This window comes from Mirounga leonina, unplaced genomic scaffold, assembly GCF_011800145.1.
Source record: "Mirounga leonina isolate KUSES-001 unplaced genomic scaffold, KU_Mleo_1.0 Mir_126, whole genome shotgun sequence".
NCBI lineage: Eukaryota > Metazoa > Chordata > Mammalia > Carnivora > Phocidae > Mirounga > Mirounga leonina.
Genome location: NW_023270314.1, coordinates 11,574,822 through 11,602,424, shown reverse-complemented (window position 1 = coordinate 11,602,424; position 27,603 = coordinate 11,574,822). Strand labels below are relative to the sequence as shown.

The 27,603-nt window shown below is 37.6% G+C and overlaps 1 protein-coding gene across 1 annotated transcript; it reads left to right on the top strand.

Annotated features, from left to right (window-relative positions):
* The first annotated feature begins 382 nt into the window (after window positions 1-382).
* YEATS4 (YEATS domain containing 4) lies at window positions 383-17,716 on the top strand. The gene is given in 8 exon segments (XM_035002167.1): window positions 383-659; window positions 3,616-3,735; window positions 6,280-6,346; window positions 6,455-6,549; window positions 9,693-9,785; window positions 9,875-9,962; window positions 17,066-17,109; window positions 17,111-17,716. Coding segments are annotated over 8 exon segments (684 nt in total). The 5' UTR covers window positions 383-608; the 3' UTR covers window positions 17,237-17,716.
* Window positions 17,717-27,603: the final 9,887 nt, after the last annotated feature.

The following is a 27,603-nucleotide window of genomic DNA, read 5'->3' as shown; positions in this document are numbered from 1 at the left end:
GAGTGGGTATGATTGACGGCGCAAAATCCTTGAAGAAGCAAAAAGACCTTAAGAACTGATTTTAAACTGGAAGATTCTCTCTTAACAGAAGGGATGGAAGATATTGGGCAAACCAAAGCTTGTGTGGGCCAGCGAGTAGATTTGATTCACTTGGTTAAAAATCGTAACTCTTTAGCGATGACAAGGTATTGGCTCCAAACGCCAACTTCTCGTTTATTCCGCATCCAGGTGCTGGGGGTGGGGGGCGTCAGGAAAACCGGACCACCGGGCCTCCAGCGGTTTCCCACCACCGAGGCCCGCCCCGCCGCAGGGGGTCGGCCCAGCGCCTGCGCACTTTGCGCCCCAGCGCCTCGCGCCTGCGCACGGCGCCGCCACCGCTCCTTCCATTGGGCTCTCCGCGGCGCGGGACTGAACGCGCTTCCGGGACTCGCCCGCCGCGAGGAGTTGGGTGTTGTCAGCGCCGCGAGCTCCGGAGACTCGCCCTCGCCCAGCCAGAAACCATCCGCCTGGGCCCGCGCGGGAGGAGCGGGGCCTCTGAGGGGAGCGGCGACCCCGCCGGCCCCGGTCTCTTTCCCTGGCGGCGGCGGCGGCTTCTTCCGTAGGGCAATATGTTCAAGAGAATGGCCGAATTTGGGCCTGACTCCGGCGGGAGAGTGAAGGTCAGTGCCCAGCACGCGCCTCCCCTCCGGGAGTGGCTCTCACGTCCTGGCTCCTCCCTGCGCCACGTTGGGGAGGGCCCGGTTGTCCCTCTCGCGCCTTCTCAGCTCAGGCTTGGGCCGTGGTTTGTAGACCGAGAGCGAGTCAAAGCCGCTGCGGGAAAAGCAGTGTTTCTTTTCTTTTGGCCACGATTTGACCGCCTCTCCACCCCCTTCCGTCCCCGCCAAAAAAACAACCAGTGGTGGCTTGAGGGCGAGCTGGACGTTGTTGCCGAGGAAAATAGCTGCTTTGAGGGCTTGGTGCTCATCTGCCAGCCCAGGTCACCGGTAAACTGGGGGTGCCATCCACCTGATTGTGAGGATAGTAAGAGCAGCAGATACTGGGTTCTGCGCTGACCGTGCCAAGCAGAGTAGCTAACCGCTTTACCCGATTCTCTGATTCAGTCCCTACAGCAGCCTTTCAGAGGCTTACGCACACAGCATGTGCAGGTGCGAGAACTGAAGAACTTGGGGGGATAGAAAAGTTCAGAAAGCTTGCCCGAGTTCATGATGTCCACAAAGCCCCAAAGCTTCGGCCAAGATATTAATCAAGGCATGCAGAGAAGATAACACTGGCCCGCACATAGAGAACATCCCGTAAATGTTAGTTTTCTTTTTTTTCCCTTTTTTTTTAATGTTTTATTTATTTATTCATGAGAGTCAGAGAGAGAGAGAGAAGCAGGCTCCCCGCCTAGCAGGGAGCGCGATGTGGGACTCGATCCCAGGACCCCGGGATCATGACCTGAGCTGAAGGCAGACGCTTAACCATCTGAGCCACCCAGGCGCCCAGTTTTCTTTTGTTTTTAAAGTTGCTGGCGTGGAGCCTAATACAGTGTTTGACACTGACCCATTTCCCTCCCACTTTCCTACATCCCCTGGCACATTAGTTTTTAAGGCAGGGCCCTCTGGTTCTTGATATATAACACCTAATTTTACCCCTTCTGATTTTAGATTTATTGCAGAAAGGAAATTTTTAAAAAGAAATCACCCACGGGGCGCCTGGGTGGCTCAGTTGTTAAGCAACTGCCTTCAGCTCAGGTCATGGTCTCAGGGTCCTGGGATTGAGCCCCACATCGGGCTCCCTGCTCAGCGGGAAGCCTGCTTCTCCCTCCCTCTGCTGCTCCCCCTGCTTGTGCTTGCGCGCGCTTTGTCAAATAAGTAAATAAAATCTTTTTAAAAAAAGAAATATCACCCACGTTAGCACCAATCTACTCTAGCTTTTCATCAAGTCCTGATCCGTGTCAGACATAATTTTTACATAATTTTGACTGTACGTGTATACAACTATTATGCACAGTGCTTTAATATCACGTGCGAAGTAGGAGTTCTTGGAAAATTTCAGAAACTACCAAAATTTAATGGAAAGATGTCAGGTAGAATTCATAGTACCAGAAACTTCATCATAAATACATATTTTGCCCAAGCTTTGGGCAAGGTTTGGGACTGATAGGAAAGTAGTACCAAAGGGTTAAAACATTAGCTTTCGGAGAACTTACAGAACTTTCTCTACTTGTAATCATGTAAGGTTCAAAACGTTTTAAGTCAAAGTGATTTGAGGAGATTAGGCTTGTAGTCCTCAAATGCTTTTCCACCAAACATGCCTGTGAGTTAGTCATGTAAAGCTTTAAAATTAAGGATTTATTTCTCATTCTTGATGATTGTTATGTCGTTTTGTAGGCATCTTTTTCCAATTTAGATAAATTTCCTTCAGTTAGAAAGTCTGTTGACAGATGAACCCGCTTTGCATCACCGAGGAAATCTGCAAGTTCTAGCAACACAGTAGTAGCTGCAGGATGTATTACCCATACCTGGCGCCAGTGCTCCTTCTGCTCATTCATTCAGGCCTTGAGCCTGATGCCTCATCTTCTCTTCTCACAAGTGTCAAATAGCACTTGGCTGTGATTATTTAAATTCTCATACAAACTGCTTGCCTTCTTTTAACTAACTTGAGGCTCATAGGGATTGGATTTGTTCATTTTCCAGCCAAAATGAAAAGTTTTTCCATTTGTTCACGGCTTTTCCTTGCTTCTTACGAATTGAGTACATTGGCAGAGCACTTTTAATATGTGGTATGTCTTGCTTTTTGACCTTCAGATACATTCTTACTGTTGAACAGTTAGTCTCAAATTTCATGTGCAACATTCAGCGTTTTCTCCTGCCTTGAAATTTTTTGTCTCTCCTTTTCATGATAATCCGGCAACAGTCACCACCTCTACACATACCAGATGTAATGAGAAACATGTACTTCCATCTCAGAACTTAACACATAAGTAATGAATTGAAAAGTGTTTGCCTTAATTCTACCGAAAATCCTCTCCCAGACTGTCTTTAGTGTTTATACTGTGCTTTGGAAAACACTGCTGTAAACTGATAAATCAAGACATTATTACCCTCAGGTGATGGCAGTGTTAATTCCTGAGGCTCGCTTTAAGGTTTGTAAATAAAGAGCCTTTGCCTTTCTTAAAAAAAAATCTCTCAAAGTATTTTACATGATTTAAATAGACATTTTCAGAGTGGGAACATTGTAATTAATCTGGTGTTTAGTTACTTGTGTTAATATGAAGATAATTGTCTGATACTGATTTGATTGAGAGAAATCCATGTTATAAGCAAACTCTAGGTATTTAGATTGCCTGCCATTCCTTAAAACAAGTTTTCAGGGCACCTGGGTGGCTCAGTTGGTTAAGTGACTGCCTTCGGCTCAGGTCATGATCCTGGAGTCCCTGGATCGAGTCCCGCATCGGGCTCCCTGCTCAGCAAGGAGCCTGCTTCTCCCTCTGACCCTCCCCACTCTCACGCTCGCTCGCTCTCAAATAAATAAATAAAATAAAATAAAAAACCCAAGTTTTCAGAGCTCTTATTCTGTATATTTGGGTAAATGATGCAATATTAATTGATGTTGAAATTATTTTTCCTTTAGGGGGTTACTATCGTCAAACCAATAGTTTATGGTAATGTTGCTCGATATTTTGGAAAGAAAAGAGAAGAGGATGGGCACACCCATCAGTGGACAGTGTATGTAAAACCATATAGAAATGAGGTAGGCACTTGTTTCTCCTATAACTTTTTGAAGCTACAGTTTGTTTTTGATTGAAGATAAATTGTAATATAGTAACTTTCTGATTATAAAATTGGCCCATTGTAGAAATGTCACCCCCAAAAAGTTGAAAGAAAAAAGTGAGCATTGTCATCTCATAACAGTTAGTAGAAATCCGATTTTCCAATAATGGATTTTCCAATAATGTTTTCCAACTAAAGTTATGATAACAAGAACCATGCTATAAACACAGCCCATCTTCCAATCATTACGTCTTAAGTTAGCTTCGTATTTAATCAGGTGTTTCAGGAAGAGTAGTTCATACTTTTTAGGAACAATTTGGTAATAAGACCATCAGAGAAGATGAAAGACAAAAAACTACTCTATAGTCTGGATGCTGGTAATTTTGTTTTGTTGCTAAATTTCTGATGCCTGGAATACAGTCAGTGCATAGTAGGTATTCAGCAGATACTCAGTGAATGAATATTTGTTGATTTAAAACCCTTTAAAGTTCACAAAAAAACTTGTATATGAATGTTTGTAACAGCATTATTCATAATAGCCAAAGAAATGGAAACAGCCTAAGTATCTTTCAACTGATGAATGGATAAATAAAATGTGGTATATCCATACAATAGAACATTATTAGGCAGTAAAAAGAAATAAAGTACTGATACATGCTACTACCACATGGAATGTTTAGAAACATTATGGTAAGTGAAAGAAGCCAAACCAAAAGCCATATATTGGATGATTCCATTTTTATAACATGTCCAGAATAGGCAAATCCATAGACACAGAAGATAGATTAGTGGTTGCCAGTGGATGGGTGGAAGAGGGATTTAGGGCTGAGTGCTAATGGGCATGGGTTTTTTTTGTGTGTGATGAAAATATTTTAGATTTGATTGTGGGAATGGTTGTACAACTCTGAGTGTACTAAAAACCATTGAATAGTTACTATAAATGGGTGAATCGTGTGGTATGTGAATATCTTGATAAAGCTGTTATTTAGAAAAAACAAGAAACCTTCAATGACTGACCTGTTGCCCTCAGGATAAAGTTAAAATTACCATGTTTTAGGGGCGCCTCGGTGGCTCAGTTGGTAGAGCTTGTGACTCGATCTGGGGTTGTGAGTTCGAGCCCCATGTTGGGGATAGAGGTTACTTAAAAATAAAATCTTAAAAAAAAAAAAACCATACACACACAAAAAACGGTTTTAGAAGGCCTGCCATGGTCTTTCCCGATTCTGCCTCTGCAGCTTATCCCTTGCTGTGTTTGCCTCTTCATTTCCTTCTACCCTCCATTCCATCAATACTAGAGTACTCTCAGTTTCCCAAAGGGACACTCTTAAATGTCTTCATTCCTTGCTTCCTGCCTACTCCATTCTTATTGTTCCCGTAGGTATTAGTTTAAATGTATTTTCTTTCAAACTACTCTCTTAATCTCCAAAAATTAAATTAGGTGCCATTCCTCAAATTTGTACCTGTTGCCCTCCTAACACAGATTACATTGAAATGCTGATTTTCTTGTCTCTCCCTGCCATGAGGACAAGAGTTTATTATTTACCATGGTGGCATCTGGTATCCAGTATTGGTCATTTGTGGAAAAAAATGAATGAAAGTATCCCCAAAGAGTCTTCAAATATGCTTATGAAAAGCTGCCTCAAAAAATGTTGACAATATAATGTTAAGTGATGAAAGCAGATGTTACTATATTGTTATGACCCCAATTAAAAATGTAGATAATCACATACAAAGATTTCCCAAAAGCAAATAAAAAGATTAATGAATACTACTGTCGAGTGTGACTGATTCAGTTTTACATTTTTCTACAGTGAATTCTTTTTTGAAAAAGCCACTTTCCCTAGGAGAATCCCTTCTATGTGCCAGAACTAACGAATATGCTCCTGTGCTTCGAAATAAGATTAGGAAAAGGAGTTTTGTATCTGATGGTTTTAGGTTGCTTAGTTTAGTTGAACTTAGCTTTATGTAATATAATTTTGTTCTTTAAAGTTGCTTAGTTCTTAGATGTGCTTTAGTTTATATGCTTATTTCTGTAAAATATATGGGAAATGTGCTGTTGTTTTTATAGAAAATCAAAATTGATTTAGAGCATTGTCTATAGAGATATATAAAAATAGGATTCGCAAAACAAGTGAATTAGGGAAATGTATATTCCTGTATGTTACGAGTTGTGAAAGAATTCAACTCAGGCCTCCTTTGTTTAAAATAAAAACCAAACCTGGGCATAATTCATGTTTTTTGGAAAGTTATAGATTCCACTGGGGATTAAGGAGTACACTTGTCATGATAAGCACTGTGTGATGTGTGGAATTATTGAATCACTATATTGTACACCTGAAACTGTATTGTACACCTGAAACTGTTAACTTGTGTGTTAACTGTACTGGAATTAAAATAAAAGAAAATAGAATTAGATTCCATAAAATTTGAGGGAAAGTGTATTTTATAAAATTAGGTACAATGCTCAGTGTATTTTCCTCAGTTTTTAAATGTAGATGGCAGAACTAATTCCTCTGTATTTTAGGATATGTCAGCGTACGTGAAGAAAATCCAATTTAAATTACATGAAAGCTATGGCAATCCGTTAAGAGGTACAGTACAGTTTTTTGATTCATAATATAAAATTTAACATTTAAAAAGATGTAGGAGACTATCAGTATTTTTTGTAATTTATAGTTGTTTTATTTTTTTCTCTTCAGTTGTTACTAAGCCTCCATATGAAATTACTGAAACAGGATGGGGTGAATTTGAAATAATCATCAAAATATTTTTCATTGATCCTAATGAGAGACCTGTGAGTAATGATAATCTTTGCAAACATAAAATAGATTTTTGTAATTGTGAAAATGTAATCTACTTAATGAATAGTTTGTTATATGTTGACATTTTTATTCAGATACACTTTATGTAAGCTTATGGCATGGTGTATCTTGCCATGAGTTAAGGTTTTTCATTTTTATGGGAAATGCCTTTCAAAACTTATTTTTCAAGTATAGAAAGAAGCGATATAATGTGAACATTTCTCAGAAAGAAACCATGGAATCATGTGATTACTACAGGAAAAATTTAAAATTCATTAATATTATTTGGTTATTAGTAATAAACAAGATGAGTCTATCTGCTGTCTAGAATGAGAGTATCCGTTTTTTTATAGTTAGCAACAGTCTTTTTGCTTTTTCAAGTTGCTATCAGTACTAGCAGCTTTATTTTATTCCTGAATTTTTATTTATAACCATGGATTTTTTCATCTTTTGTTCTCTTATCAAATTTTTGCTTAATAATGTAAAAAGTCCCTCAAAACTTTCACTTTGATCCCTCAGCAGTTTTGGGAGGTTGATGATACCGTCATTTTAGAGATGAGGATACTAAGGTTCAGAGATCAAGTCATATGCTCAAAAACACAGTTAACTGGGGCAGAGCTAGTTTTTGAACCCAGGTTATTTGCATTCAGACCTCACATTCTTTCCATTATCCTTTCTTTTGACTAAAACTACTCAGCTTGTTTTGTTTGTAAACCCATAGGGTTACAACTCAGTTATGGCGCTCTCATTCCACATGTGTGGTTGGTGTTTAACTCGTTTCAGGTCATCACCATTAATTTTCATCTTGATAGATTCAGTGCATTTCTTTAGCACCAAACATTTACACTTTAATAATCAGATTACATTTTTTAAATTGTATGTGCTTCTAAATGAGCTGACTATGACCTGGGCCTGTAGTTCAGAGAATTAGTTCCTAGTGGACTGCACCAGAGATATCTGAGTTGTTTTTTAAAAATTCAAACTCCTAGGCCCCATCCCCCGGCGAGTCTGATTTAGTAGGTTTGGAGAGGGGCCAGCACCCCTCAAAATCACCCAGGTGATTTTGGTGCGCAGTAAGATTTAGGACCCATAGGTATAGGCCATACTATTCCTTCGTAGGAATTCCTTTAGGCAGTCTTTTAAATGAGAGCCTTGTTTGTGCTTACTGTCTCCAGTAGAAAGACTATTGACTTTTGTCATTAAGTGAAACTGGGGTTGTTCTAGTGCTAAGAAAGCTCTAGTTTGTGTTAAGCTTCCTTGAACTTTTTACTGATAACCTTTCATACATTCGTTTTCTTTTCTCCTGAATAACATCTATAGCTCATTTAAATGTTTTCCATGTGATAAGGTTTTCAGATCTCCTATTATTCTTTTTTCCTTCTAGAATACTCTCAACAGACATTATATTCTATCTGGCAAGAAATTATTAAATATCCATTATTTGCCAAGATACTGTTCAAGGGGTAGGATACAAAGATGAGATACTGCTCCTGTCCTTAATGGAAAGAGTCTATTAGGGAGAATAGAATACAGAAATACAGCAGATGTTGAGAGAGAAGGAAGAGAAATCAGTAATGCTAGTAGGGCAGAAACTCTTTTTAACTTTGTAAGATTGCTTGGAATTCATTTTTACTTTGAGAATGTGCTGCCTTACCTATCTATTCTTCATCTGTCCTATCCACCACTCCCAGTTGGAAAATAAATCTCTGAAAGAAATTATATCATATAACCTTCTGTGAGACAACTCTCAAAGTCCACTCTTGGAAAGAGTGCTTATTGTACTTCTGCAGTGATTAATTTATTGAATAGGTTTCTGTATAGATCTACACAGGCCTGGATTTTATTACCCAAAAACTGTTGTCATATTCTTTTAGTATAATGAAACCATTATACTTTTTTAATTGTTGACTCTTTAAAATAAGTCATGAAGTTTTATTTAAAATATAAAAGAAAGACACAGGTAGTATGTGATTTATTTCTGTTTCCCGGTTATAGATTAAAAATCTATAGATCAAACCATTATAGATTATAGATCAAACCATTATAAAAGGAATGATTGTTCCTAAAAGCAAAATGCTAAAATTGGGTTTTTATTCCTAGAAATATCTTTGTGGCTAGTTTAGGCATTTTCATTGCTCTAAGAATCTTCAAACACCCCTCAAAATTAGGGACATCTGTCTTGACGTTTTTCATTGTCTATATCTGCATGAATGCCTCTAAGTGTCTCAATAGTAAATTCAAGGAAGGACAGTTTTATGACGTAGTTTTAAATTGTTCTTGAATTATAAAAGTAAGGTATGCACATGGTTTAAAAAAAGATTTTAAAAGTAAAAAATACAGGTCTCCTGTATCAGTTTCTTAGGGCTGCCATAACAAAGCACCACAAACTGAGTAGCTAAAAACAACATATTTATTCTCATGGTTCTGGAGGCAAGGCATTGGCCATGCTTTCTCCAAAACCTCTAGGGAAGGATCCTTTCTTGTGTCTTCTGGTTCCTGGTAGCCCCAGGTGTTTCTTGGCTTTGGTGGCATAACTAAAATCTTTGCCTCCATTGTCCCCTGGCTCTTCTCCCTCCTTGTCTCTGTGTCTCTTATGAGGACACCAGTCATATTGGGTTAGGGCCTTACCTAATAACTCCCATCTTAACTTTATTACGCCTGCAAAGACTCTATTTCCAAATAAGGGTCACATTTACTAGTACTGAGGGTTAGGACTTTGGCGTATCTTTTAGGGGGACGCAGTTCAACCCATAACATCTTCTTTCCCCTACCTCTGGCCCTTTCCCTAGGAAAACCACAATGATTCTTTTCTGTTTTTCTAAAATTACTCCCATGCATCTCTGTAGCTGTATTTTATGTCATTTTTCTACATTGTCATTCTGTAGAGATGTTTTCTAACATCCATACCTACCCTCTTTAAAACATTCATGTTTAGTAGATGTGGATAGATAATAATACCTAATAGGAAAATAAAAGTACAGAATGAGTGATCTGCCACACAGTAACTTGTAGTTGAGATAAGATCCTGAATTTGACATGTTAACTAATTCTACTTTCTAATTCAGTTACAGAAATCATGATGTCTCACGATGATGAAAACCTTTGCACAGATGTGACATCTATTTTTATTTCACAGGTAACCCTCTATCATTTATTAAAGCTGTTTCAGTCAGACACCAATGCAATGCTGGGAAAAAAGACAGTGGTTTCAGAGTTCTATGATGAAATGGTAAGGAGATTTTATAATGAGAATTTTAAAAGCATTTTAAGTTGTAGAACTTTGAAGTTATTGGGCTTTTTTTCATTCTATCCCATTAGATATTTCAAGACCCAACAGCAATGATGCAACAATTATTAACAACATCTCGCCAGCTAACATTAGGAGCCTATAAGCATGAAACAGAATGTAAGTGCCATGAGTTCATAATTAATTCTGAAAAATAATGTATTCTATAATGGTGAAAGGATTATGGGATTAGTGACTATTAAATTTTTTTCTAAGGATATATAAAGGTAAATTTTTTAAGAGTTAAAAAAAAATATGTATTACTATAGAACCTCTAAGAAGGATGTTTTAAATTGTTCACAAAGTAGCCTCTCGCATTCTCTGAAATACTGTCTTTTATTCCCTAGTTACATTTAAGCATAGCTTTTCACTAATCTTGCTTAACCTGTCACTCAACCATTTTCTGTTTACTAGTCTTTGCTAATAAAATCTGGGAAGAACCTTGCAGAACATAATTACAGTTGACCCTTGAACAACGCTGACCACTGTCCTCTACCCAACCCACCAGCAGTCAGAAATCTGTGTAACTCTTCACTTCCCAAACACTGAATTACTAATAGCCTACTGTTGACTGGAAGCCTTATTCATAAACAGTCAATTAACACATATTTTGTATATTATATATATTTTAGTCTGTGTAATAAAGTAAGCTAGAGAAAAAATGTTAGTTATAAGGAAGAGAAAATACATTTACAGTACTGCACTGTATTTACTGGGGGAAAAAAAAAATCCATGTATAAGTGGACCCATGCAGTTCAAACCCATGTTGTTCAAGGGTCAACTGTATACTTTTGTACATAGTAGTCCCCCCTTATCCATGATTTCACTTTTCAAGGTTTCAGTTACTTAGGGTCAACAGTGGTCCAGAAGCAGGTGATCCTCTTCCTGGCACATTGTCAGAGGGTCAGTGGTAGCCTAATGCTGTGTCACAGGGCTTGCATCATTCACCTCACTTCATCTCACCACTTAGGCATTTTATCATCTCATATCATCACAAGAAGGGTGAGTACAATACAATCAGATATTTTGAGAGAGAGAGACCACATTTACATAACTTTTATGACAGTATATTGTTATAATTATTATATTTTACTAGTTATTGTTAATTTCTTACTGTGCCTAATCTATAAATTAAACTTTATCATAGTCTTTCCTGTATGCATAGGAAAACGCATAGTCTGTATGGAGTTCAGTATTATCTATGGTTTCAGGCATCTACTGGGGGTCTTGGAATGTATCCCCTATGGATAAGGGGGGACTACTGTACTGTGAACTAGCTTACCTCTTTTTGTTTAACCTGTGTCATTTTACATAGTTTCAGATTAATGCTGGGGTGGTGAATACTAGAATGACACACTGATAATCAGTCACGTTATATTTTCCCTCTAAGCTAACATGGCGTCAGAATCCCATACACATCACTCCGTGCAGCTACTGCCAGTCATTTGCAGTTGGTACTCAAGATGATACCTATTTGCCATCCTTGTGTTAACATTTATGTCAGCATTCATTAAGTTGTTCTTTGATCTTCCATTCATTTTCTTATAGTATATATTGAGCACCAGTTATATACCAGGCATTATTCTAGGTTCAGAAGGTAGAGCCGTGTCCAAACCAGACAAAAATCCCTCCTTCATGAAGCTTACACTCTATTGAGAGAAAGGCAGATATTAAATAAATAGAACAGTAAAGTGTAAGTTAGTAATTAGGTGATATGGAGAAAAACAGCAGGGAAGGGAACACCTTTGGTGGGAGGAGATGGTTGGAGTTTTAAATATCACGTCAGAGAGTACATTTGTGAAGCATATTAAAAGTTCATAAAACTAGGGCGCCTGGGTGGCTCAGTTGGTTAAGCGACTGCCTTCGGCTCAGGTCATGATCCTGGAGTCCCGGGATCGAGTCCTGCATCGGGCTCCCTGCTCAGCAGGGAGCCTGCTTCTCCCTCTGACCCTTCCCCCTCTCATGCTCTCTCTATCTCATTCTCTCTCTCAAAAAAAAAAAAAAAAAAAAAAATCTTTAAAAGTTCATAAAACTATACTAATAATAAAATTAGTATTAGTATTATTAGTATATTTTATTATACTACTAATAAAATTAGTCTGTGTAATAAAGTATTTTATGTAGGAATAATTAAAACAATAGTACACACTTAATGAGAGCTTACTGTGTACTCGATGAGTGCTTTACATTTCTGAACTTACTGAATTATGGGTATAACAGCCCTAGGAGGAGGATGCTACTATAGCCCCATTCTGTGGATAAAGGCCCTAGTGCATAGAGAGATTTGATGACTTGTCTCAAATCACCCAGTAGAGCCAGGATTTAACCTGAATCTGCGCTGTTCTATCTGTTCTATTGATAAGCTGTTCTATCTCTGTAAAAGCCTTACAGTCTGTGCTTCTAACCAGTAAGTTATATTGGCTTGCAAAAATAATAATTTCTCTTTGGATTGATTTACTCTAAATTGAGGCTTAACTTAGAAATTTAAAACAAATTTTTCTTCCTTATATAAGCACTTAATATATAGGAAGCGGAAAACTGAAACAAGCTAAAAGAAATTTTTAAATGTTTTCCCTTATGATTTCATTGCTAATTAGCTCTTCTTCCAAGTACATCATGCCCTTTGCAGTCTTACGATTGGTCAGAAAATAAAGTGTAATGACCAAACCAAACAACAAGAATCTATAGTGTGTGTTGTCCTTTTGACAAATAAGTTGGATCAGGTCTTCCCGACTCAATTTAAAACTACCTATTAACCATTGTACCTGACTCCTTGTTGTTTCCCAGATTTGTATGTGCTGTTTCCAGGGCCTGTGATGTCCACTTCATCCATCTAATTCCTTTCTCATTGTTTAAAACTCAGCTCAGATTTTATTGCTGCCAAGAAGCCTTCCTTAATACACACACCCTTTCACACTGGTATGAATCCAGTCTGCTCTCATAGCTCCCTATGACACTGTACTGCATTTTTCTTTCTTGTCTATCATCTACCTCACCCCAGCATCTAACAAAGTGCCTTTCACTCAGTATATGTTTTTTCATTGATGTGGAGAGAGAGGGAGAAAGGGAATAAAAATTGTTGCATAGTAAAAAAAAAAAAAAGCACTCTAAACGAAGTCTAAAGACAGACAAGCCATGAAAAAATATTGTACTCCTATCACAAATGACTAGTTTCTTTAAAATATAAAGAGCTCCTGCACATCAGTAAGAAAGGCCAATAACTAAAAAGCTTCTTCACAACTAAGGAAAGTACCAACAAAATGAAAAGACAACATACTGAATGGAAGAAGATATTTACAAATTATATATCTGATAAAGGGTTAATATTCAAAATGTATAAAAGAACTCCTACAACTCAATAGCAAAAAAAGCAAACAATCCAGTTTAAAAATGAGCAAGATTTGGGTATTTTTCCAAAGAAGACATACAGATGGCCAACAGGTACATAAAAATGTGGTCAGTATCACTAATCTTCAGGGAAATGCAACTTAAAAATTACAATGAGATACGACCTCACACCTGTTAGAATGGCTGTTTTCTAAAGGACAAGAAATACAAGTGTTGGCAAGGATGTGAAGAAAAGGGAACCCTGATGCACTGTTGGTGGGCATGTAAATTGGAGGTTCCTCAAAAATTAAAAATAGAATTACCATATGATCCAGCATTTCCACTTCTGGATATTTATATGAAGAAAATAGAATCACTAGCACTAACTTGAAAATTGAGAAGAGATATACACCTCTGTGTTCATTACAGCATTATTTACAATAGCCAAGATATGAAAACAACCTAAGTGTCTATTGATGAATGAATAAAGAAAATGTGGTATATATACACAATGGAATATTATTCAGCCATAAAAAAAAAAAAGAAGGAAATCTTGCCATTTATGACAACATGGATGGGCCTTGAGGGTATTATGCTAAGTGAAATAAGTCAGAGAAAGACAAATGCCAAATGATCTTACTTACATATGGAATCGTAAAAAACAAACAACAACAAAAAAAAACTGGGGTGCCTGGGTGGCTCAGTTGGTTAAGCGTCTGACTTGGTTTTGGCTCAGGTCATGATCTCAGAGTCTTGAGATTGAGCGCTACATCGAGCTTTGCACTCAGCAGGGAGTCTACTTCTGTCCTTCTCCCTCTCCTCCTGCTCACACACACATGTGCTCTCTAAAATAAATAAATCTTAAAAAAAACAAACTCATAGAACAGATTGGTGGTTGTCGAAATGAGGGTGGGCAGTTGGTGAAATGGCTGAAAGGGGTCAAAAGGCACAAACTTCCAGTTAAAAATAAATAAGTCATGGGGATGTAATGCACAGGATGGAGACTATAGTTAGCAATACTGTATTGCATATTTGAAAGTTGCTAAGAGATCTTAGAAGTTCTCATCACAGGAAAAAAAATTTGTAACTATGGTGACAGATGTTAGACTTACTATGATGATCATTTTGCAGTGTATACAAATGTGGAATCATCATGTTGTACACCTGAAACTAATATGTCACTTATACCTCAATTTATTAAAAAGGCCAATAATGCGATAGAAAAATTAGCGAAGATGGGCACCTGGGTGGCTCAGTTGTTAAGTGTCTGCCTTCGGCTCAGGTCATGATCTCAGGGTCCTGGGATCGAGCCCTGTATCGGGCTCCCTGCTCAGTGGTTGGTGTGCTTCTCCCTCTCCCTCTGCCCCTGCTCATGTGCTCTCTCTCTCGCTCATTCTCTCAAATAAAATAAATCTTAAAAAAAAAAAAAAAAAAGGAAAGACAGACAATCCATAAAAAGGAGGGGAGAAATGTCTCTCCTAAACATAAAAAGATTGGTCAGCCTTAGTAGTAAAAAGAGAAAGGCAAATTAAATTTAGCCTGAAATACCATTTTTAACCTTTCTGGGTAACTGAGATCGAGAAGTTGATACAGTAGGAAAACAGACATACAATGCTAGTGGGACTGTAAAGTAATAGAACCTTTAAGAGTTACTTGGCATTCCTTCAAAGTTACAAGTACATATATCCCAACAATTGTACTTACAGGAATTTATCCTACAAGTGTACTGATTATCCTACAAATATACTGAAATAATTACTCACGGCATACACATTATGGCATTGTGTGTAAAAGAAAAAATGGAAATACTCTATATCAGAGGGGACAGATTAATGAGTTATATATGTCCATTAGGTGAAGTCATCTGCAGCCATTAAAAGAATGAGACAGCTGTAGGATACAGAATGGGCTTTCAGACGTAATATTAAGTGAAGCAGCAAGATGCAGAGCAATGTGTAGATAGTATGATACCACTTGTTTTGGGGGTGAGAAAAAATCACACTTAGATGTGTGCTTGTCTATGAACAAAATATTTCTGAAAGGTACCAAAGAAACCTAAAACTGATTATCTCTGGGAAGAAACACTGGTTGGTTGGGGGGACAGAGGTGGAAGGAGACATTTTTACATTATCTACATTTTTCAGCTTTTAGTTTTGTATCATATGTAGGTACTTATATTGTCAAAAATGATTTTCAAAGTTAAAATTAAGCAGTGAAAGAAATTACAAAGAAAAATAAGGATTGTTTTGGCAATATAAAATTTTACATGCATTATAAAATGTATCATAAAAAGAAAGTCACCAGCCATAAAGAAAATAAATATTATTGCATGTTTTTAATGTGCTAGATGCTTTACATTTATTACTTAATCCTCAGATATTCTCTGAGAAATAACAGTTTTGACTGTACCAAATAGAAACCAGATTGGGGGAGACTTAGGAGATAATCAGCATTTAGCTAATAAGGGGCCAAGGTTGTATTTGAACTGAAGTCTTTCTGATTTTAAAGGGTTCCCTCCCCCCACCACCACCACACCAAACCATGCTGCTTACAGTTAGTGATCATCTTATCAACAGTAAAGTACAACTGTGCTTTATAGTCATCAGCAGCAATTACCTGAAATGTCCACAAGATGGAACTGCTGGACAAAAGTAGGCATTTTTCTTTGTAAAACAATACTACACTATCCAAGTGGGATATTTAAAAAGGTGTGTTCTATTTTGCAGTAATGATACTTTCTTTAGTAATTTGTTATGTAACCGGCTAGAATGTTTTAAATATTTAGTGTTTCTCTGTCATAATGGTAGTTAGGATGGCTTTTTATGTACCTGACAGTATTCTTAGATACTTTATGTACATTAATTCATTTAAAATTTTTGAGTAAAGTTTTAGATACGAACTAAAAATAAAAGTTTACAGATCTACTTACTAAGATGCTAGGTCCTCTTTAGTAGCTGGTCATTAATACCAGTAGAAGTCATTCCACGAATACCAAGAAAATAGAAAAGCTCAGCTAAGAGCACATTATCTCCCAGAACTTCTGTAAAACTATTAAGACTAGTTTGGGGGAAAGAAATAGGTCACAAAATATGCTAAATGAGACAAAACTAGAAGTTATAAAAATTTTTTTTCACATATGAGGTGTTCGTTATAGTCTCATTATAATACACATCATTATAATGAGAAATTAGCATAGAAATAATAAATAACTTAGAGTGTCACAGCTAGTAAATGGTACAGCTGGAATTTAGACCTAGGTGGTTATTGCTATCTTTTTTTTTTTAAAGATAGGGGTTTGTTTTACCAGCGTGATTTTGTTTATGTAAAATTTTACTTGTACTTATGTTTCAGAACACTGTATTTAGTTAGCTCTTCATATTATCTGGGTGTCTCTTGGATTGTATTCCACCTTATTTCCAAATTAATATGTATGTGGAGAGAAAAACAAGGCCATTACGTCTTTTTTTTTTTATTTTAAGATTTTATTTATTTATTTGACAGAGAGAGACAAAGCGAGAGAGGGAACACAAGCAGGGGGGAGTGGGAGAGGGAGAAGGCAGGAAGCCCTATGCGGGACTCGATCCCAGGACCCTGGGACCATGACCTGAGCCGAAAGCAGACACTTAATGACTGAGCCACCCAGGCGCCTCAAGGACATTATGTCTTAACATCTTAATTGTGAATGGCCAGAATTTCATTCTTAGTTGCAGAAAGCATCTTAGATTCTCTTGTGAGAGTTTAGACTTTCTACCCACCTCCATATGTTTAATGTATCTTAAGTTGTTTACATTTCATCGTGGAAACTGACCTAAGGAAATGCCATATTTATTCCTCTCTGACATACCTTAGACATGTGAGAAAAATGAAATAGTTCAATAAAAATATGTTTTCCTTAGTTGCAGAACTTGAAGTGAAAACCAGAGAAAAATTAGAAGCTGCGAAAAAAAAAAACAAGCTTTGAAATTGCAGAGCTTAAGGAGAGATTAAAGGCAAGTCGTGAAACTATAAATTGTTTAAAAAATGAAATCAGGAAACTTGAAGAAGATGATCAGACAAAAGACATATAAACAGTTCTAAGAGAGCTTGTTACTAAGCTAGCTGAAAATAAGGTGACTTTAAGGGAGAAATGGACCGCAAATGCCATGCTGTTTCTTAGAGAAACGACACGTGTAGGTGTTGACCACAGATTTCCAGCAATGGGGTCAAAGGATTCGTACTTTTCAAGCAATCTTTAAAGTGAATATATGTGTGTAATAAGAATGAATGCTGTATAGGCATTTTATCAACCCATTTTGGGGTAATTCTAATGATGTTAAGCACAATTTAAAAAAATTTTTGGCATTGTATGTATAGCTTATCCTTTTGACAGGCATCACAATTTCATAATAAAGTATAAGTTGTACAAATTTTGTACTTTCCTGGTAGAATTAGATGGTAAATTAACATGTGTATTTAATTTTTTAAGTTCTTACTGTCCCCATCCTCTTTTGTATCTGTTGTGCCCACTGCCCAATAAGTACTCAATAAATGTAGTTTACAGATCTTGAGTCTGCCTCTTGATGTGTTTCTTTCTCTTTGATGAAGCACCTTAGCTCTCTCATTACAATTAATGTATCTCCATTGTATTGTGACCACACATCTCTTATTGGCACTCATTGTGGCAAAAATCATATTTTAAGTGTTGTTCTGCCTTACTACCACAGTGTCATTCATTTTCACGTAGAAAAATATTTAATCCCTCATACATTTTCCAAAGATACATAGGAAGCTGCTGTGTATCAGCTTCACATATGACCCCTACTTTCTCCACTTTCTCCTTAGCCTCCTGTTCAGATCCACATAGTGAGCCCTATACTTTTGGACTCATCTAATTGGAACATGTAGTAGTACTTAAGGCCACATGGGCTTATCTGTCTGGGCAACCTAGGGACAACAATAGGTAGGAAAGTATTTTGGAAAACATGTAACAATATTAGTTAATGGCAACCATGCCTATATCTAATGTAAGGATTCTGTATTCTCTGTAGTAGAGTATTTAACTATCTAGCACTTGATTCTTTTTATCTGCCCTGTAGGTTAGTTATTTTGAGTAATTGTTGCTTTATTTTTTTAAGTTGTGGCACTTAAAAGCATTATGAGGTTGTGCAAAGGTCTCCATAATCTTAAAATTTCTGCCAGGCCCTATGGGGTTGGAAGTAGCACTTCTGATTGTGCCAGGCATCATTCATCTTTCCCCTACCTCCTATCCGATGCCCAGTATAGGGTGGGGACTGGGCATTGACCAGAAGAACTAATGGGGAAAAGTCCCATTCTCCTTGAGGGACCCTGACATGAGAGATTATCCCTCCATTATTCTAGTCAGATTAGCCCCCAAGAATGTGTTGGTTCGTGGAGGTAGGTCTGACTTTAGGCATGCAAGAGTACAAGAGTCCAAAATAGGTCATTATGGCTCAGTTTTGCCCTCTATTTTTGTTTTGGCTTTAATCTAAGTAGGATCTCTTCAGAGTATGCAGACAGCTCTTATAACTCAAGACCACCCAATTTTAAAATGGACAAAGGATTGGATAGACATTTCTCCAAGGAGATACAAATAGCCACCAAGCACATGAGGAGATGCGCAAATCAGAACCACAATGACATGCCACTTTTATACCAACCAAGCATCTATAATTGTAAGCAAAACAAGACAAAAAAGTTGGTGATGATGTGGAGAAATTGGAACTCTCATATATTGCTGGTGGGAATGCAAAAAAGTGTAGCCACTTAGGAAAATAGTTTGGCAATTCCTCAAAAAGTTAAGCTTGGGGGCGCCTGGGTGGCTCAGTCATTAAGCATCTGCCTTCAGCTCAGGTCATGATTTCAGGGTCCTGGGATCGAGCCCTGCATCGGGCTCCCTGCTCCGCGGGAAGCCTGCTTCTCCCTTTCCACTCCCCCTGCTTGTGTTCCCTCTCTTGCTGTCTCTCTCTTTCAAATAAATAAAATCTTTAAAAAAAAAAAGTTAAGCTTGGTTATGCTAATGATCCAGTAATTCTGCTAGGTGTGTACCCAAAAGAAATGTAAACATGTTTGTGTAGAAACTTGTACATGAATGTTCATGGCAGAATTGTGCATAATGGCCAAAAAAGGAAACAACCCAAATATCCATCAACTGATGAATGAATAAATAAAATGTATATCCACACAATGGAATATTATTCAGCCAGGAGGAAATAAGTACTGATTCTGCTGCATCATGAATGAACCTTAAAAACATAATGCTGGGGTGCCTGGGTGGCTCAGTCGTTAAACGTCTGCCTTCGGCTCAGGTCATGATCCCAGAATCCTGGGATCAAGACCCGCATCTGGCTCCCTGCTCTGCAGGAAGCCTGCTTCTCCCTGTGCCACTCCCCCTGCTTGTGTTCCCCTCTCGCTGTGTCTCTCTCTGTCAAATAAAATCTTAAATAATAATAAATTAATGCTAAGTGATAGAAGTCAGACAAAAGCCACATACTGTATGATTCCATTTGTATGAAATTTCCAGAATACGCAAATCTGTAAAAACAGAAAGTTGATTAGTTGTTGCCAGGGGATGGGGAGAAGGGGATTTCTATTTGGGGTGATAAAATGTTCTGGAATTAGTGGTGATGATTGCACAATCTTGTGAATATATAAAAACACTGAATTGTACATTCTAAAAATGGTCTAAATGAACACTATAAGTTTGATCTGAAAAAATTTTAAACATTTAAGTGGCAAATTTTATCGAGAATTATACAAACTTTAAAAATATTCTACAAGCCCTTGATTTCTATTTCCCCCTTCTTCTCCCCCTTCGAAGGCAGATGTTTAACGACTGAGCCACCCAGGCACCCCAGCATTATGTTTTTAAGGTTCATTCATGATGCAGCAGAATCAGTACTTATTTCCTCCTGGCTGAATAATATTCCACTGTGTGGATATACATTTTATTTATTCATTCATCAATGGAAGAGAATATTTATTTACCAAGGATTAATTCATTGAGTTAAAGAGGCAGCTCACTTTTTAAAAGAAGGTGAAAGCGTAAGTTTCAGTTTTCTAAATAGTGTGATAGTGTTGCTATCCAAATTTTATATATAGGAGACTAAGGGACTATAGCTAGATGTTGATTGACCATATATTGATAACTTTTGAAGCTGAGCAATAGGAATTTTTATTTCTACTTTTGTATATGCTTGAAATTTTCCATAATAAAAATTTTTTTAACCTCAGATAGAAGAAACCATTAAAATTCTATTTTACTTCTCCGTGAAGTCAAGAACTGATAAAGAATAAGTCATTTTAATCACAATACACACTCAGAAGATGACAGGAGCTTCCAACTGCATAGTTTACATGTTTACTTCTATATTTTTTATTTTAATAATTCTAGTGAATTCTTCAATCTTGATTGGATATGATAAAAGTCTGGAAGGAAGGGGGTGCCTGGGTGGCTCAGTCAGTTGTGTCCGACCCTTGATTTTGTTTCAGGTTGTGATCTCAGGGTTGTGATCTCAGGGTTCTGAGATCAAGCCCCAAGAGGGGCTCTACACTGGGGGAGAGATTCTCTCTCTCTCTCCCTTTCCTACCCTCAAAAAAAAAAAAGTCTGGTAGGATGGATGGGAGGAAGAGAAGGATAAAAAATAGAGGGATAGGAAAGAAGAAAGGAAGAAAATCCCCTACAGAGATTTTAAAGAGAGAGTTCCAGATTTCACTCTCAGAAATTTGATTTGCTAGGAATTTGCATTTATACAAGGTATCCAGGTGATTTGAGAAACTCCTAACGGCACAGCTTAATAAGTTGGACTACATAAAAGTGCAACACTTCTAAGTGGGGGGAATAACAAAAAATTGTCAAAAGGAAAACTAGGTTATGTAACAGGGTCTAATTCCTTAATATAAAAAAATTCTTATAAATCATTAAGGAAGACAAACCATTGAACAGGTCGTTCACTAGAGAGGATATAAAAATGGCAAATATATATGCTTGATCTCACCAAATCTTAAGAATACACAAATTTAAATATTTCTCATCCATTTAGGATAAAATAAATGTTTCAGATAACTATTGACAGAGAAGACATCACTGATGATACCAAAGGATAGACCAGAAACAGGCCATTGGCAGATGGAGTTGGGTAATCTTTATTTTTTTTACTGTGAAATTCGAATTTTACTAGACGTCCTATATTTTTACTTACTAAATCTGACAATTCTGCATGTACCTGAGATAGGAACAATTTTCAAAAAAAACAAGACCGCCCAGTGCTAGCAAGAGAGTGGGGAAACAGTTTAGTCTCCTACACTGGTGGGATTGTAAATTGCTTCAACATTTTGGGAGGATAACTTGGCAATATCTACTAAACTACTCTGAGTCAGCAATTTTACTTCTAAAATGTACATTTTAATTTTTTATTGAAGTAAGGGATTGAACCTTTAAGAATAAATATATTGTTTAGGAACATTTATTCATATATACAAGATATATACGGAGATGTTCACTGTAGCATTGTTTGCAGTATCAAAAAATTGTAAACAAGGTAAATGGCATCAAAAGGATGTGCATAAATTATGCTATAGTGATACAATGGATTCCTCTGTGGTTGTCAAAATGAATAAAGCAGATCAGGGGCGCCTGGCTGGCCCAGTCAGAAGAGCATGTGACTCTTGATCTTTGGGTCATGAGTTTGAGCCCCATGTTGGGGTAGAGATTACTTAAATAAAAATAAAATTTAAAAAATGAATAAAGCTCTATGCTCTGACATGAAAAAATATCTGGATTATACTTGTTAGTGAGGGGAAAATAGTTTGCAAAACTTCATGATTTTATTTTTGTAAATAATATGTTAGAGTATGGAGAGAAAAATTACTTGGAGGAGTTTTTACCAATCTTAACAATAGGAATAAGAATTATAAGGACTGTTGCTATCTATGTTATGTACATGTATGTTTGAATTTTTGCAATGAGTGCATTTCATTTGAGTGAAAAAGAATAACAAAATAGTTTAAAATTACATGAAAAGGAAAAATAGATGTCTTGATTATCAGAACATTGCCTCCTGTGAGCCAGATCAGACCCACCCCAGTCTACTTTCCCACTTCCACTGGCCTGACTTAACTGCTCACTATCCTACACTAGGCTTCATTGCTTTTCAGTAATTCCTTAGTCTACCCTTAGTGAATTCATCATTGCTGTTTGAAAATTCCCAGTGAACTGAATCACCACTCCCCTTATTCACTAAATAAGAGTCATAAAACTGGAAGGGAGTTTAGAGAACATCTAATTCAATTCCCCCATTTGATGAGGGAATACAGTCTCGCAGGAATTAAATGGCTTTCAAAGTCACACAACCTTTTGGGGCCAGAGGTAGAATTTGAATTCAGCATTTTCTGACTGAGCAGTCATAGTACTAGAGCATCAGAGTAGGGCTCCATCAAGGCTAGACAAGATTGTATGAATTGGCAGTCACCTTGGAAACTAACTTTCCAAGAATGAAGGAGGGATGTACTGTTACTGATACAGTCAAATCCCTGTCATCAAAACTTTGGTTTATTCTCCTTTCAGCTAATCTGGTCAAATCATGATCTCAAAATTAATGAGAACTGTCATCCCTACTTGGTTTAATTACATGCATGAATTGAAACCATAAGTCTATTTACTCTTATTGTGCACATCAGCAGATGACCTCAGTTCTTACACTGAGATCACTGATGCCATTCAAATTGACCCTGTTCACTTCCAGCCAGCCAAAGTTTCTCTTTGTTCTTGCCAAATCCTGCTTTCTTTCATCCCCCTAATGTTCTTCCCATCTGTAGTTTTGATTCCAGTCTATACTATCTACTACTGCAAATTTATAATTGGGGGGAAATCGCTTCACTCTCCTGAGCCTCAGTTTGTTTTAGTGAATATGAATATACTACCCTCATAGAATTCTGTTTAAGGGAAAATGAAATAGCATATATAAAAGCACTTTGAATGGTAGGAATAAAGAATAATAATTCCAGCTAACTGTTTGTAAAAAATTTTCAACAAAATACAAACTGAATCCAGCAACATACAGAAAGGATTAAGTGATCTTATGATCAAGTGGGCTTTATACCAGGAATACAAGGTTGTTTCAACATGTAAAAACCACTTTGTGTTATAGGCTGTTATGGGTTGAGTGGTGTCTCCTCAAAATTCATACGTTGAAGTCCTAACCCCCAGTACTTCAGAATATGACTGTATTTGGAGATAGGGCCTTTAATGGGGTAATGAAGTTAAAATCAGTCATTAGGGTGGGTCTTAATTCAGTATGACTGGGTCCTTGTAAAAATATTAGGAAGATCATATGAAGACACAGGTAGAAGATAGCCATCTACAAGTCACAGAGAGAGGCTTCAGAAGAAACCAACCCTGCTGACACTTTGCAGTCAGACTTCCAGCTTCTAGAATTGTGGGAAAATTTCTGTTGTTTAAGCCACCCAGCCTATGGCACTTTGTTATGGCAGCCCTAGCAAACTAATAAATACACCATATTAAAAGAATAAAGGACAGGGGCGCCTGGGGGGCTCAGTCATTAAGTGTCTGCCTTCAGCTCAGGTCATGATCCCAGAGTTCTGGGATTGAGCCCCGCATCAGGCTCCCTGCTCTGCGGGGAGTCTGCTTCTCCCTCTCCCACTCCCCCTGCTTGTGTTTCCTCTCTCACTGTGTCTCTCTCTGTCAAAAAATAAATTAAAAATCTTTTAAAAACATCTTAAAAAAAGAATAAAGGACAAAAGCTACATGATAATCTCAACAGATGCAGAAAAAGCATTTGACAAAATCCAACACCCTCTTATGATAGAGATATACTCAACAAACTAGGACTATAAGGGAACTTCCTTAACCTGATAAAGGGCACTTATGTAAATGAACATTATACATAATGGATGCTTTTCCCCTAACATCAGGAACAAGACAAGGATGTTTGCTTTGACCACATCTATTCAACGTCTGCTGGAGATTCTAGCCAGGGCAGCTAGGCAAGAAAAAGAAAGAAAAGGCATCTAGATTAGAAAGGAGGAAGTAAACTATCTCTATTTGCAGATAACATTGATCTTGTACTTAGAAAAATCCTAAGAAACATACACACACACACACAAACTACTAGAGCTAATAAATGGGTCTAGTAGGGTTGCAGGATACAGGATCAATATACAAAAGTCAGTTATATTTCTATACACTAGCAATGAACTGAAAAGAAAGTTAAGAAAACAATTTTATTTATAACAGCATCAAAAAGAATAAAATACTTAGGAATATGACACCTAAAGTTCAAGTAACTAAAGAAAAATAGGTAAATTGAACTTCATCATTAAAAACTTTTATGCTTCAAAGATCATTATCAAGAAAGTGAAAAGATGATTCACAGAATGGGGGAAAATATTTGCAAACCATACATCTAAAAAGAGGCTAGTATCCAGAACATATGAAGAACTCTTACAACTCAAAAAGAACCAATTAAAAATTGGGCAAAATATTTTAATTTCTCCCATTTATCCAAAGAAGAATTATAAGTGGACAATAAGCACATGAAAAGATGCTCAACATCATTTGTTATTAGGGAAATGCAAATCAGAACCACCATGAGATACCACCTCACTAGGATGACTATAATAAAAGAGGCAATAACAAATGTTTACAAGGATGTGGAGAAATTGAAACTCTCATACATTGCTGGTGAGAATGTAAATCAGCGTGGCTGCTGATGAAAACAGCTTGGGAGTTTCTTAAAAAGTTAAACATAGGGCTGCCTGGCTACCTCAGTTGGTGGAACATGCAGCTTTTAATTTCAGGGTCATGAGTTTGAGCCCCACAGTGGGTGTAGAGATTGCTTAAATAAATTTAAAAAAAAGTTAAACATGGAGTCACTGCGTGACTCAGCAATTCTACTTCTAGGTATATACCTAAGAGAATTGAAAATATATGTCCAAACAAAAACTTGTACATGAATATTTGTGGCAGCATTATTTATAATAGCCAAAAGTATAAACATTCCAAATGTCCATCGGCTAATGAGTGGATAAATCAGATGTGGTATATCAGTACAATGGATTATTCAGCAATAAAAGTGAATGACGTGCTATAATATATTACAATATGAATAGACCTCATAAACATGCTAAATGAAAGATTCCAGACACAAAAGGCTCATATAGTGTATCATTCCACGTATATGAAATGTACAGAATAGGCAAATCCACAGAGATAGAAAGTGAGGGGCTTAGGGGTGCCTGGGCTGGCTCGGTCAGTAGGGCATGTAACTTCATTTCAGGGTCGTGAGTTCAAGCCCCACATTTGGCCTAGAGCTTACTTTTAAAAAAAATTAATGAAATGAAAAAAAAAGTGATTAGGGCTTGCCAGGGGGTGGGGGTGGGGCAGGGAGTAACTGGGTACAAGATTTCTTTTCGGGGTGATCCAGCGTGACTGGATCACGCTGATGGTTGCACAACCTTGCGAATATACTAAAAAGGCACTCGTACACTTTATGGTATGTGAATTACACTTCAATTAAAACAATAATGCTAGGGCGCCTGGGTGGCTCAGTCGGTTGAGCGACTGCCTTTGGCTCAGGTCATGATCCTGGAGTCCCGGGATCGAGTCCCGCATCGGCCTCCCTGCTCCGCGGGAAGCCTGCTTCTCCCTCTCCCACTCCCCCTGCTTGTGTTCCCTCTCTCGCTGTGTCTCTCTCTGTCAAATAAATAAATAAAATCTTTAAAAAAAAAATAATGCTAAGTGTTACCATTTACTGAATACTTTATGGCCCCAAACTTAGCTAAAGACAACCCAGTGAATACATTATTATCCCAATTTAACGAATAAGAAAATTGAGGTTCAAGGAGATCAAGTGCTTTGTCTAAGGACACATACTAGGAAACACTTGAGCTGAGCAGACTCAAGTCTAACTCCAAAGCCTCAGTGCTTAATCACTCCCAGCACCAAGTTGTCCTGATCAAAAATCATTAATATTCCCATTACATATCTGACAATACCCAAATATTTATGTGTGTGCATATAAACAACACTTATATGTGCCATATATATGTAGTAATATATATGTAGTATGCATATATGCCTAACACAGTATTATATACATAGTATATGATACATATACTATATAGTAGTATAGATACAAGGGTTGCCTGGGTGGCTAAGTCGGTTAAATGTCTGACTCTTGATTTCGGCTCAGGGCATGATCTTAGAGTTGTGAGATCGAGCCCCGAGTTGGGCTTCTCGCTGGGTGTGGAGCCTGCTTGATTCTCTCTCCTTCTCCCTTTGCCCTTCCCCACCCTCTCTTAAAAAAAAAAAAAAAAGATATGGGTGTATTTATAGATATATATATTACCCACAAATCAATAAAAACATCAACTCAATAGAAAAATGGACAAAGAATATGACCAAGTAATTCACAAAAGAAAAAATACAAACGGTGGTCAATAAACATTTGAAAAGATCTGTAAACTCACTAGTTATTGGGGAAATGCAAATTAATAGAAGACCATGTTTCATTCATTGTAGTGACAAAATTTAAAGATTTCTAATAAACAGCGCCACAGAGAGTGAAGGGGAATTGGTACTCATACCTGCTGGTGTGCATTAAAATTAGCAACGATATAATATTATCTATCAGAATTTTATATTTCTCATTTAATCAAATAATTTCACTGCTAGGAAACATGAGGATGTTCATTGCTTGTTTTAATAGTGAAAAATTGGATCTAAATTAAATGCCTACCAGTATGTACACAATTTTATGTAAATTCTTTTTTTTTTTTAAGATTTTATTTATTTATTTGAGAGAGAGAGAATGAGAGACAGAGAGCACGAGAGGGAAGAGGGCAGAGGGAGAAGCAGACCCCCTGCTGAGCAGGGAGCCCAATGCGGGACTCGATCCCGGGACTCCGGGATCATGAGCTGAGCCGAAGGCAGATGCTTAACCGACTGAGCCACCCAGGCGCCCGTTTTTTATGTAAATTCTTTTTTTTTTTTTTTAAGATTTTATTTATTTATTCATGAGAGACAGAGAGAGAGAGAGAGGCAGAGGGAGAAGCAGGCTCCCAAGGAGCAGAGAGCCCGATGTGGGACTCGATCCCAGGACCCTGGGATCATGACCTGAGCTGAAGGCAGACGCTTAACCATCTGAGCCACCCAGGCGCCCTTATGTAAATTCTTAAAAGTAATTAATAGGAGTTACTTTTGGAAAAAAGCACTGAAATTGGAGCGGGTGTGGGCGAGCATGAATAAAGGGTTAACAAAACCTTTTCCCTTGGTGCATGAGAATTTGACCCTTGGTTTCTCAGGCAACTTGATAAAGACAGTGTCCACCCTGCTGCTAGGCAACACTGCACATGGGAAAGATGATCCCTGTTTGGTAAACGACCTCTGGAGTGAGAGAACTATTGGTCCCTGGCAGGA